We start from the raw sequence: 12386 nt of genomic DNA on the forward strand, positions 1-12386 counted from the left end.
GTCTTCTTTTTATAACAGTCTGCAAACGTCTGGGGACTGAGGAGACAAGTTGCTCAAGTTTAGGAATAGGAATGTTGTCCCATTCTTGTCTAATACAGGCTTCTAGTTGCTCAACTGTCTTAGGTCTTCTTTGTCGCATCTTCCTCTTTATGATGCGCCAAATGTTTTCTGTGGGTGAAAGATCTGGACTGCAGGCTGGCCATTTCAGTATCCGGATCCTTCTTCTACGCAGCCATGATGTTGTAATTGATGCAGTATGTGGTCTGGCATTGTCATGTTGGAAAATGCAAGGTCTTCCCTGAAAGAGACGATGTCTGGATGGGAGTATATGTTGTTCTAGAACTTGGATATACCTTTCAGCATTGATGGTGCCTTTCCAGATGTGTAAGCTGCCCATGCCACACGCACTCATGCAACCCCATACCATCAGAGATGCAGGCTTCTGAACTGAGCGCTGATAACAACTTGGGTTGTCCTTGTCCTCTTTAGTCCGGATGACATGCCGTCCCAGTTTTCCAAAAAGAACTTCAAATTTTGATTCGTCTGACCACAGAACAGTTTTCCACTTTGCCACAGTCCATTTTAAATGAGCCTTGGCCCAGAGAAAACGCCTGCGCTTCTGGATCATGTTTAGACATGGCTTCTTTTTTGACCTATAGAGTTTTAGCTGGCAACGGCGAATGGCACGGTGGATTGTGTTCACCGACAATGTTTTCTGGAAGTATTCCTGAGCCCATGTTGTGATTTCCATTACAGTAGCATTCCTGTATGTGATGCAGTGCCGTCTAAGGGCCCGAAGATCACGGGCATCCAGTATGGTTTTCCGGCCTTGACCCTTACGCACAGAGATTGTTCCAGATTCTCTGAATCTTTGGATGATATTATGCACTGTAGATGATGATAACTTCAAACTCTTTGCAATTTTTCTCTGAGAAACTCCTTTCTGATATTGCTCCACTATTTTTCGCCGCAGCATTGGGGGATTGGTGATCCTCTGCCCATCTTGACTTCTGAGAGTCTTTGTCCTTGACAGGCTCTTTTTATACCCAATCATGCTGCCAGTTGACCTAATAAGTTGCAAATTGGTCCTCCAGCTGTTCCTTATATGTACATTTAACTTTTCCGGCCTCTTATTGCTACCTGTCCCAACTTTTTTGGAATGTGTAGCTCTCATGAAATCCAAAATGGGCCAATATTTGGCATGACAAAATGTCTCACTTTCAACATTTGATATGTTATCTATATTCTATTGTGAATAAAATATAAGTTTATGAGATTTGTAAATTATTGCATTCCTTTTTTATTCACAATTTGTACAGTGTCCCAACTTTTTTGAAATCGGGTTTGTAGATGACAATTTAGTTCAAACTTTGACCTGTGGAGGGCAGTAATACACTTCTAATAGAGAAGAAGAAGAAGAGAAGAAGAGAGCTAGTTCAAGACGAGCGTCTATGGTTAAAACGTATATAATTTTATATTTTTTTAGAAAATGACTGATCGTTTCTATAGATAAGACCCTTATTCCTCGTCTGGTATCGTTTAAAGTCCTTTGAAGCTGCACTGAAACTGTAATTTTGACCTTCACCCGTTTGGGGCCAATTGAAGTCCACTATAAGGAGAATAATCCTGGAATGTTTTCATCAAAAACCTTAATTTCTTTTCGACTGAAGAAAGAAGGACATGGACATCTTGGATGACATGGGGGTGAGTAAATTATCAGGAAATGTTTATTTGAAAGTTGACTAATCCTTTAAACCACTGGAGTCACATGGTTTACTTTAATGATGTCTTTCCTATCGCTCTGGGCCTTGAATGTGTAAGTTGCATTGCTCCCAATGGAGGGACTGAAAGCTCTCTTATTTCATCAAAAATGTCTTCATTTGTGTTCTGAAGATGAACAAAAGTCTTACGGGTGTGGAACGACATGAGGGTGAGAAATTAATGACAGAATTTTCATTTTTGGGTGAATTAACCCTTTAAAAGCCCTCTCATCTAGTGCTCAGTCCCATGTAAAAAGCCTTAGTGTCTTGTTCAACACCTTATTATTTTAAAAAGCAAATCAGTGTAGTGCTTAGAGGGAGCTTTTTTAGCCATCTTAGGGCTATCACTTTCTTATCCAGGAAGAACTTGGAAATAGTGATTCACTCCCTTATTACATCAAGGCTTGACTACTGCAATACATTTTTTGTTTAATCTCTTGGCCTGGTTACAGCTGGTGCAAAATGCTGTTGCTAGAGTCCTAACAGGGACAAAAAGAGGGAGCACATTAGTTCTTGCCTCCTTTAACTGAAGTTTTGAACTGATTTTAAGATTCTGTTGTTTGCATAAGGCTTTGTCTAGGCTAGGATGTGCTCATCTTCTGTTAGTCTAAATACAAATCTAAGTGAGATTGAGCTTTTGCAGTTACAGCTCTAAGTTTGTGGAACAGTCTTCTGTTACACGTTAGCTCATCTGTTCCTTTACTATTACTCTTGAATTTTATCATTGATTGATGTTGTGTGGATTTATTGGTTTATTGCATCTGTGCAGCTGTAATGGATTCCTGAGTTCTGGTTTTGTCATGTGTTATCTTGCCTGTATTGGCTTTGCACATATTCTAGTACTGTTTCCTGGGTTTGTATTTGTTTCTATGGTTTCTTTTTTATTTGATTATCATGTGCACCTGTTGATCATTTCATTGATTAGTTTGCCTGGCTATTTAAGTCCCGTGTTTCTTTTAGTGCACTCTCTGTTCTGATTTAACCGTTGTTATGTACCAGTATCTTAAGTGTTTTGTTTTGAGTTTTTGGTTAATAAAATAAAAACTGCTGCATTTAGATCCATTTTATCACCTTTACTGCAACTAAAGCTGGCAGCACTTTGGAACAACGTGTGTTGTATTTAAATGTGCTTTAAAAATAATTTTTAATTTATTGCACCAGTAAGGATAGTTTTGCCACAGCATTGTCATACTATCTTGTAATTAAAAGAAACAGCTCACTGCTGTGTTTTAGCAGTTTACAATAAGTTAGATATACTAATACAATAATTAGTATTAAACATCATATTGTGGTTGCATTATGGTATTGCTGATGGGTTGCTAAACCATAATGCTCATTGACTTTTTCTGTTGATCAATAAAATTGATTTAAATGTATTGATATAAATAATAGGTTATAAAAATCATCAGTTTAACAGGTTTGTCTGATCAATATTATAGCTAATGGAATAGACTACTAATTGTCTCAGAAGACTCACTGTAATTTTAATCTAGTTGATGGAACAGAGAAAAAAAACACAAAATTCATACATAAAACACAGACATTTTATTAATTTAAAAAAGTGGGAAAAAAAGTAAAAGGTTGCTGAAAATTTACAAACAACAGATTTTCTTTTCTCATATAGTGTAATATACAGTTTCTCTCAAATCATCACATCCATAATAATAATTTAAAGAAATTTCTTATGCATGAATACAAAATAATGTACAAATTCACATGCAACCGTACTAATTAATCTTTTAACAGTAAGACAATCTCAAAATACTGAAACACCAAATTAATGCAGAGAAAACAAGATTTTCTGGATGTGTACAAACAGTCTAACAGGATAATAGTGCAGTTCTACGTTGGCCTTTTGCCATACATCTGAATATCAAAATGATGTGGTCAGACTTTTTTTTATTTTATGGTTTGTTGTTGAACAAAAGTGATTCTTTGTCTAGGACATTTAATCATTTATCCTTTAACCAGACTATCCAGTTACAAAGTTGCAAAACAAGGGCCTGAAAACAAACATAATGGCTGTTTTCAACATGATCTTATGTAATTTTGCCTTTGTTGTAAGAAGATGGAATTATCATAGCTTGTTGTGTAAATACCAATATATTAAAGTGAACTAAGAAGCGTTTGAGACATTGTATAGAAATAATAGTTGGACATAATACCTCTGAGAAAGGTGCCCTAATCCAAGTCAGATCTTTTGCTGAACCTGTTTCCCAAAAATTTTAGATACGCCATCAAATGTTCAATAATTTTTCAAGGAAGCATGGCATATTCATTCTGCATCACAGTAGCTGCCTAATATGGAAATTTGCTAAAACCCGGGTGTTCAAAAAAGTCCCAGCCAAATAATGTTGTGGACACAATGAGATTCTTATCTGTGAATATTATGCATTGCTGTACCTTTTATCCTTTAAACTACACTGTGTTGCTTATATTAGAACTGCAGTTGGGATGATACATTTTAAGTCTTTAAATGTCACTAAACAATTTTAAAGGCATCCAACAATCAATGCATTTATTGATCACGACTGGACATTACTGGACTGACTCAGTCTTATCATTGACATTCATGGTAACTCTACACTATGGTGTGGTATCGACATGGCACCATCTATAGGGTTACGGGTTTAAAATACACCAAAAATGTATATGCATATAAACCTGAAGTGCAAAGTCATAATTCCAAAATAACCCACGTTACTCTACGTGATGTTTAGCCTCACTGGAAAGAGATTTTCGCACAAGCAGATTACTTCTCGGCAATGGCGGGCAGCATGCACGCACGAATGCGGGCTTCCTTCCAAGCGCTGCGGCATTCTGCGATCCAGTGGGACACTATGGTCTGTTTGTCCATGCAGCGACTGCTCTTTCCCCTCCAACCAGCAGGGGCGCAGTCGAGCTTGTTGGAAATGCCACTGCGCGCAGCCAGGCCACCGTCGTCCAGCTTCTTCCTGCTTAGCGGCGACCGCTGTAGGACTGTCGCTGCAGTGACTGTCTCAGCCAGGCAAAGCTCTGGGCAGCTGCTCTTGCGCTGGGCGTCAGGTGCCGAGGAACAGCGTGGGAAGGTGTCGCTGCGTGGCCGGCGTGGAGGAATGCTCCCCCTTCTGGTGGGGAGAGCTAGAGCACCTCTGTGGCTGTAGAGGTACTCCAGCGGATCTGCAGGGCTGGGGACGTCACCTCTACATCCGTTGTCCTCCTCTGGGGCGGCTTGGGCCTGCAGGGGTTCTGATGGAGCAGATCTGGTGGTCTCTTTCTCTTTATGGGCTTGTTCAACTGTCTGGTCATTGCTTGTGGAGGTGTGGGGCTGCGGAGGCTGCAGATGCTGGCGCAGGCGGTGCAGTCGTAGGCAGGGCTTTGGGGAATCCAAAGGGCTGATGGAGAGGATGTCACAGTCGGGCTCATGCAGAGGGAAGGTAGGCCGGGCCAGATGGCAGATGGAGAGGAAGTAGTCCTGTGTGGTGGTGTGCTGGCTGTTGGTCTGGTTCAGGTCCTGCACCAGCTCTTCATAGCCCTCCCTGATGGTGGGGAGGCCCCGTTTAGCCAGTAATCTGGACCTGGGACGCATGACTGTAGAAGCAAAAATAGTGTGTCATTAAATAGATATGTAAATGATAGAAAAGAAAAATGACACAGTATTTAATGATAACACTGTACAATAAGGTCCAATTAGATAACATGCTTTAACTAACATTAACTAACAATGAGCGAGACATTTGATACAACTGTTCATTGTTAGCTAAGATCCAATAAATAATATTGACAAACAACTTTTGATTTTAATGTGTTAGTAAAAAATTATCATTAACTAAGATTAATAAATGTTTTTTTTTTGTTAACTAATGTTAACTATTCATTGTAAAGTGTTACCAATTAGGCTACTTTAAAGGATTAGTTCACTTCAGAACTAAAATTTCCTGACCCCAGTGTCATCCAAGATGTTTATGTCTTTCTTTCTTCAGTCGAAAAGAAATTAAGGTTTTTGATGAAAACATTCCAGGATTTTTCTCCATATAGTGGACTTCAACAGTTGCCAACAGGTTGAAGGTCCAAATTGCAGTTTCAATGCTGCTTCAAAGGGCTCTACACGATCCCAGCCGAGGAATGAGTGTCTTATCTAGCAAAACGATCGGCCATTTTCTAAAAAAAAAAAAAAAAGTATATACATTTTAACCACAAATGCTCGTCTTGCACCAGCTCTGCGATGCGCCAAGAATTATGTAATCATGTTGGAAAGGTCACGAGCGTTGTATGCGAAAGTTCCGATCCAGTGTCTACAAAGCGACTGTGTAAAGACTAAGTCAAACGCCCTTTACAAAAAAAGGTAAAACAATGACGTCGGACGATTTTGAAGTTAGAGGAGAAAATGAGATGGAGTTTTTCGCCCCACCGCGGTACTTCCGCCTACGTCACGCGTGACCTTTCCAACGTGATTCCATAATGCGTGGTGCATCGCAGAGCAGTGCAAGACAAGCATTTATGGTAAAAAAGTATATAAATTTTTTTTTTTTTTTAGAAAATGGCCAATCGTTTTGTTAGACCCTTATTCATCAGCTGGGATCGTGTAGAATCAGTGGCGTAACTTTGTTTTAAAAAGTGGGTGGGACAGGAATGTGTGTGTCGAGGGGGAGGGTGGTGTATTGTAATTGTATCATTACAATAATAAATGCACAAAATTCGACATAGACCTCTTGTTTAATATGATAGTTTTGTCCTTACTATAATACGATATTTTGTTAGTCTCGAAAGTATTTACATTAGCCAATAAATCCACGGTAAGTGTTGAATTGTCCTGATGGACGAGGGGTAAAATTTATGTTCAGCGTGCCAGAGGTTCTGGGTTCTAATCCGCCCTCGTGTTATTTTATTTTTTTCTCATTAAAACCAAAGATGTTCATCAGTGATTGTATATCAAGAGCAGAGACACGTTTATGTGCATTTTGTTTTGTGATTTCACCGGAACGAATAGAATCTCCGGCCGACAGATTGAAGCGCTCGTCCGTGTGAACACTGCGCAATGTGCACGAGCGCCAAGAGAACACTGTTGCGCCACTGATAACAGCGGCAACGAGCACTCAACATGATTTCAAAAACAACACATCCCAGCGCCAGATCACCTATTATTTAACACAGCGAACGAATTGCTAATCAACTGGAGATGTTTCTTTTATATTAGTATACATCCGTGCCGCGAGATGTTTCAAAAAGTGGTGGGGACAATATCGAACCTGGCAAAAAGCGGTGGGGACATGTCCCACCCGCAAATTACGCCTATGTGTAGAATCGTTTGAAGCTGCATTGAAACTGCAATTTGGACCTTTTACCCGTTGTACCCTGGTGAAGTCCACTAGGCCTATATGGAGAAAAATCCTGTAGGCCTAATGTTTTCCTCAAAAACCTTAATTTCTTTTCGACTGAAGAAAGAAAGACATAAACATCTTGAATGACATGGGGGTGAGTAAATTATAAGGAAATTTGAATTCTGAAGTGAACTAATCCTTTAATATCTCAGTTGTTTCGACATAAGCAATGAGATTAAATGGAGAACAAATGGAGACTTTGAGCTTAAAGGTGCGGTCATTAGCAAAATCTGTGGGCAAAACAGTCTATTGTCTATTGTCAATAGTGAGGTGATGTATGAGGCACAGTTCACACACAAGTCACTTTCAAACCAAGCAGCGTTCTGTTGGTAAACGTGGCAAATCAACATGACCGGCTTAAACTCGTTCCAAAATCTGCTCACTGATCACATCGATTCCTATTGAAATGACTCAGTTTTGCTCATGATATTTGCTAAACGATAAATGTGGCCTCTAAATCTATTGGTTGAAAACATTAAGGTTTGTTACGTTGTACACCAAGTATTCTTCTTCTCTCAAATCATCTGTGAACTCAGTAGGCAGCATAGGGCGGCAATGTTTGGCAAAGAGCGCTGCCCCCACACATCATGTCACAGGCATGCCATTTCTCATCTCAAACTGTTCCAGTTAAATCACAAAATAAAATGCAACCAAATACATCACTGTTACTGATATACATCTGCTGACAAACAGAACTGATGCAGTTTATTAAATTACATTTAAAAATATGAAATATTTTAATATTTTTTTTAATAAGTATTATATAATTCTATATACACTATAATTATTTAATTAACTATTAACCTATTTGAATATGAAATGCTCAAGATAGGAATCACTCATGTAATGTTAACTGAAATGTTCCTAATCAAATTCAAATGATCTGGTCTATGATATCCACATTATTATTATTATTATCCTCTTACTGTTTCTGTTTCTGTTTCTCTAAAGGCATTTTAGACAAATAAAGACAAAGTCAATTCAAGAAACAACTGAGAATTCCTGATCTATAAAAGAGCAACATCTGAATAATACAATTTTCTCAAGGGAGCCATAACAACATATTTGCAATTCGCAACTAGCATATCATTGGTTTAAAATGAGGTTCCATTAAGGCATTAACTAATAATAATCAATACATTTGTTACAGTATATATTAATCTTTTTAAATGTTAGTTAATAAAAATACATTGTTAAATCAGGCCATAAAATAATACTAGCAGATACAACCTTCAATTTTAATATTAGTAAATGTTGAAATTTAACATCAAGATAAATAAACGCTTTAGAAGTATTTTTCATTGTTAGTTCATAACTAATGTAGTTAACCAATGTCAACAAATTACACATTATTGTTTAATGTTATCTTACAGATATCAAATTTATCAGCATACACACATACTCTCACTCACATCCCTCTAATGCCTCTCTTGTAGGCTTTGACACTAATGACCCACATTATTTCTGTATTCATAATTAAACAGCATCATTTCAGAAGTTGATATTACCTGCTCAATCCTTCCTTAATGATGCTCTGTACAGTAAATGCCAGAAATCAATGTATATAATGGAAGGGATTGGTTACAGGAATATGTGCAAGCCCAGTCTCCATGGCAACGCCTCTTCCCATCACATCCCAGGCTGTGCTCAGATTTCATAGCAATTGGAGAGCACACACATAAACACACACACACACACCGTGAAGCAGCTCCTCCCCACCCCCTTCCGCCCCATGCCCAAATCATCTGAACACCCCTCTTTATTGTGGCAGACCAATGTAAACAACCCAGCACCAATTCCCACCCATCCCTATTTTCAACTAATTTTTGTTGCCTAAACATGCTTGGATTTTCCCAGCTCTCAAATCTATAAAGGAAAAAAGAACTGCAATATACTCCAAGATCAAAGCAGATCTGTCTTACACAGCCCATTACGGCTCGCCGTTTCTGACAACAATTGACGAAATTCATAGAATCTCTGGCTCTAATCCTCATGAATCAAAGCCTTAAATAAAATCGGAATTATCGGATTGCGTTGGTTTGTATTGAGGCCAGCGGTGCGTGTGGTGTCCCACCTGAGAGGGGTCTCTCGGCTGCCTGGCGTTGCTGTGGATCTCTTCTTCCTCCACTCCTCTCGTCTCGTCTCCTCTTCCCTGTTGCTGCCTTCGCTCCCTGCTTCAGCTCAGAGCCTCCAACTGCTGTTGCACACAAAAAATAATGATTTTCTCCCCTGTCTCCCTCCCTCCCTCCTTCTCTCTTGCCTGTTTGCTTGCTCGCCCTCTCCCGTGCGCCTCACTCTCTCTCCTCCCTTGGTCAGTGCTAAAAATAGCACCTTCATTCCCGTCCCTGTGGCTGTGAAGAATCATTTGCAAAATGGATTTTACTGATGTGGTGGGGAGAAAGAATCAGGAGAGGGGAAGAAGTTCAGAGGACAGTATGAGGAAAAATAGTCAGAGAAAAAAAAAGACAGAAAAATAACCTCCTAAATCAAACCCCTATATGAGGGATAGATAATAAGCAGATTGAGATCGACACATTGATTAAAAAAACCCTAAAGTTAAAAAGGGACACGATGTATATCATGTTAAAAAAGTTAAAAAGGGACATGATGCATATCAGTATTAAAATTACATTTGTTAGCCTGCTGTGGGAGACTCATTTGGTCACACTTTACATTAGATGGTCTTATGAACTAATATTAAATACCTACAAGATTATGGATTTACTGTGTAACTACATTCTGTTCTGGAAAATTCCCACACTTACTGCTATTGAGTGAGGTATTTTGAGGTATATGGTTAGGTAGTTTTAGGGTTAGGATTATAAGGGGTTAGAGTTTAAATCGCACTAATATTGCTAAGTTAATATTAGTTAAGGCCACCTAATATAAAGTGTGATTACACATTCCTGATACCAAGTCAGCAGTCTTATCAATTATAATTTAATTTTCCGATATCCTGAATTGCTCTCTCATGGTTGCTTTTTTATCATTAATTTTAGAGATATGCCTCTATTTTTTGACCTTGGTTCACTGAATGGTGCTCTTATCTTTAGTGAAGAGAGTGTTTATACAGCTATATATAGCTCCGTCTGCAGGTATATATTGAGCCCTTGATGACCTTTCATCATGTTCATGTTGTTGTCACACAGTGAAAGGGTAGTAAACTTGTGAGCGTCAATAGTATAACACACAAAACAACTGTATAGGGGTTCGATTCCTCACGTATGTTTATAGACTGTAAATGTGCGACGGAAAACACAAGAAATATACGTCTTTCTCAAGCCAAACTGACTTTGTATTTTCCTAGTTAATTTATCTGCCTATGAACATACACTTTCAGAAAAAAAGGTACAAAAGATGGAATGGTATCCTTTAAAAAGGTTCTAATATGTACCATTTAGGTACACTTTTGGTACTACTATGTACCTTTGAAGTACTAATATGCACTCTTTAGGTACAAAGGTATACCTTTTAAAAGGGTACCGCCCCAGTGACAGCTTTTGTACCTTTTTTTCCTGAAAGTGTACTTGATACACATGATAAATAAACATTTTTTTGCTGTGCAAAGTCTGTTACCTGTGATGGTAGATTGCTGGTCCGGATATTCCACGTTTGTTCTGTGAACTGTTGCAGTTATCGGATGATACCGTCAACATATGCTTCATAAAAGGTTGACTGTAAACTGTGTCTTAAAAGTGTTTGTCTGACAAGGAAGGGTGTGAGAAAAAGAGAGAGGGAGTGAAAGGGAGGGACATGTTGAGAGGGAGGTTGTTTTGAAGGTGGAGCAGTTTGGAAATAAGCACATATAGACCAGCCCTGTTAAATTCAATATAATCCCATTCCATTTGTCTTATTTCTGGTCAGAGGTCAAATAAGAAGATTTTCAGTCTGTTCTGACCAAATTCACTCCACTTAAGGCAGTAATTTTAGTATCACTGAGATATTATGGTTTTTCTTTATTAATATTTTGAATATGTTTTATTTTTATATTTTTCCATTTTCATTTTAGCTTTAGTAAATTTGTTGTGTGGACTATCTGTCACGTGTATGCTCTTTTTCCCTAGTGTTTGCCTGAGTTCTAGTTTGTTTCCTAGGTAACTAATCAGTTAATCATTCTGTTCAGGTGTTTTGTATTGTTAACGATTTCTCCCAGTGCTTATAAGACTTGTGTTCTTTCAGCTCCTGGAGGGATCTCGTTTTATATTAGTTGTGTTACTTTTCCTCCCGTGTATCTCCTGTATGTTTGTAATAAAGTCTATTCTCAGTACTTTGTCTTCGAGAGCTTTATACACAGCAACACGTTACACTATCTATGTCTATAGTTATCTTTATTTCACATTTAGTTTTAGTTATTTTAATAAAGAAGTTAAACTAAATGAAAATGAGAAAAGTTGTCTTAGCAATTAGCTGAAATAAAATAAGTTTAAGTTTTTTAAATATTTTATTTAATTTCAGTTAACAAACATGTTTTTTTTTTTTTTTTAATGGTTTTAATTTTAGATAATAACCCTGACTCAAGGATGGACTGACCAAAGCCAGGTGCAACGATACCTAATTTATTGAAAATGTAAATTTAATTATATTTAATCATTTTAATTAATTATCAAAGATCTGAACATAGATCTCTATGAACACATGCAATGTCCTCTTAAATACCCAAAAAAAGGAAACCCAAAAGAAAAATTTACTCACACTCATGCTGTTCCAGATGTATTTGACATTCTTTCTTCAGATATACAAATTTCTAGAAAAATAATGGTAATAATTGTCCATATAATGCAAGTGTATGGGACCCCCAAAAGTTGACTCTTCAAAAACAACACAAAGTGCATATCAGTGGCCTGTTGCACAAAGCCAGTTTCAGTTGCTACCCAGGTAAGTTTGAGTTTAGTTTGAGCAAACTCTGGTTCCCTTTCGAGGGAACTCGCACTGCATCGGTAACAACATTTTGGGGAACGCCCTCAACGTCCATTGGTGCTGCGTCGTGACATAGCATATGACGGCATACACGGAAGCTATAAAGGGACACCGGCACACAACAGAGGTAGCTTTTTGCTCTTCAACAAGCTCTGTGTGTTTTTGTGAGTCTTATTTGGTGTTGTGTCTTATACACATATATATCATGACAAGCGAGCAACTCAAGCAGTGTGTGCATCCCTGCCCGAGATTTATAATGGGTGGCGCAGCACGCCCGGGCAGCTCTCGAGGGAGAGTGCTGCACTCCCACCTGGCCGTGTTTTATGAGGCCGGCCAGGCTCGCGCTCCC

At 38.4% G+C, this 12386-nt stretch overlaps 1 protein-coding gene across 4 annotated transcripts; it reads right to left on the bottom strand.

Moving 5' to 3' along the window:
* Positions 1-3290: 3290 nt before the first annotated feature.
* On the bottom strand, positions 3291-10853 carry si:dkeyp-72g9.4 (uncharacterized). Of its 4 annotated transcripts, none has more exons than XR_007927035.1 (3): positions 10697-10853; positions 9195-9317; positions 5151-5330 (listed from the first exon to the last, which is right to left on the bottom strand). XR_007927035.1 is itself a non-coding variant. In XM_051876689.1 (2 exons), the coding sequence occupies exon 2, from the start codon at positions 5326-5328 to the stop codon at positions 4513-4515; it is 816 nt and encodes a 271-aa protein (XP_051732649.1). In that variant the 5' UTR covers positions 5329-5330; positions 10697-10817; the 3' UTR covers positions 3291-4512. The 4 variants fall into 4 exon arrangements, 2 of the variants coding, with proteins under 2 accessions (XP_051732649.1, XP_051732648.1); XR_007927036.1 differs by having other exon boundaries at positions 9195-9502; positions 10697-10845; XM_051876689.1 differs by lacking the exon at positions 9195-9317 and having other exon boundaries at positions 3291-5330; positions 10697-10817.
* Between the last annotated feature and the right edge of the window lie 1533 nt (positions 10854-12386).

The sequence above is a fragment of the Ctenopharyngodon idella genome, chromosome 21, assembly GCF_019924925.1.
Source record: "Ctenopharyngodon idella isolate HZGC_01 chromosome 21, HZGC01, whole genome shotgun sequence".
NCBI classification, from domain to species: Eukaryota; Metazoa; Chordata; class Actinopteri; order Cypriniformes; family Xenocyprididae; genus Ctenopharyngodon; species Ctenopharyngodon idella.

Excerpts from the sequence above, each read along its gene's own strand:
- si:dkeyp-72g9.4 (XM_051876689.1), bottom strand. The coding sequence starts at position 5,328 with ATGCGTCCCAGGTCCAGATTACTGGCTAAACGGGGCCTCCCCACCATC.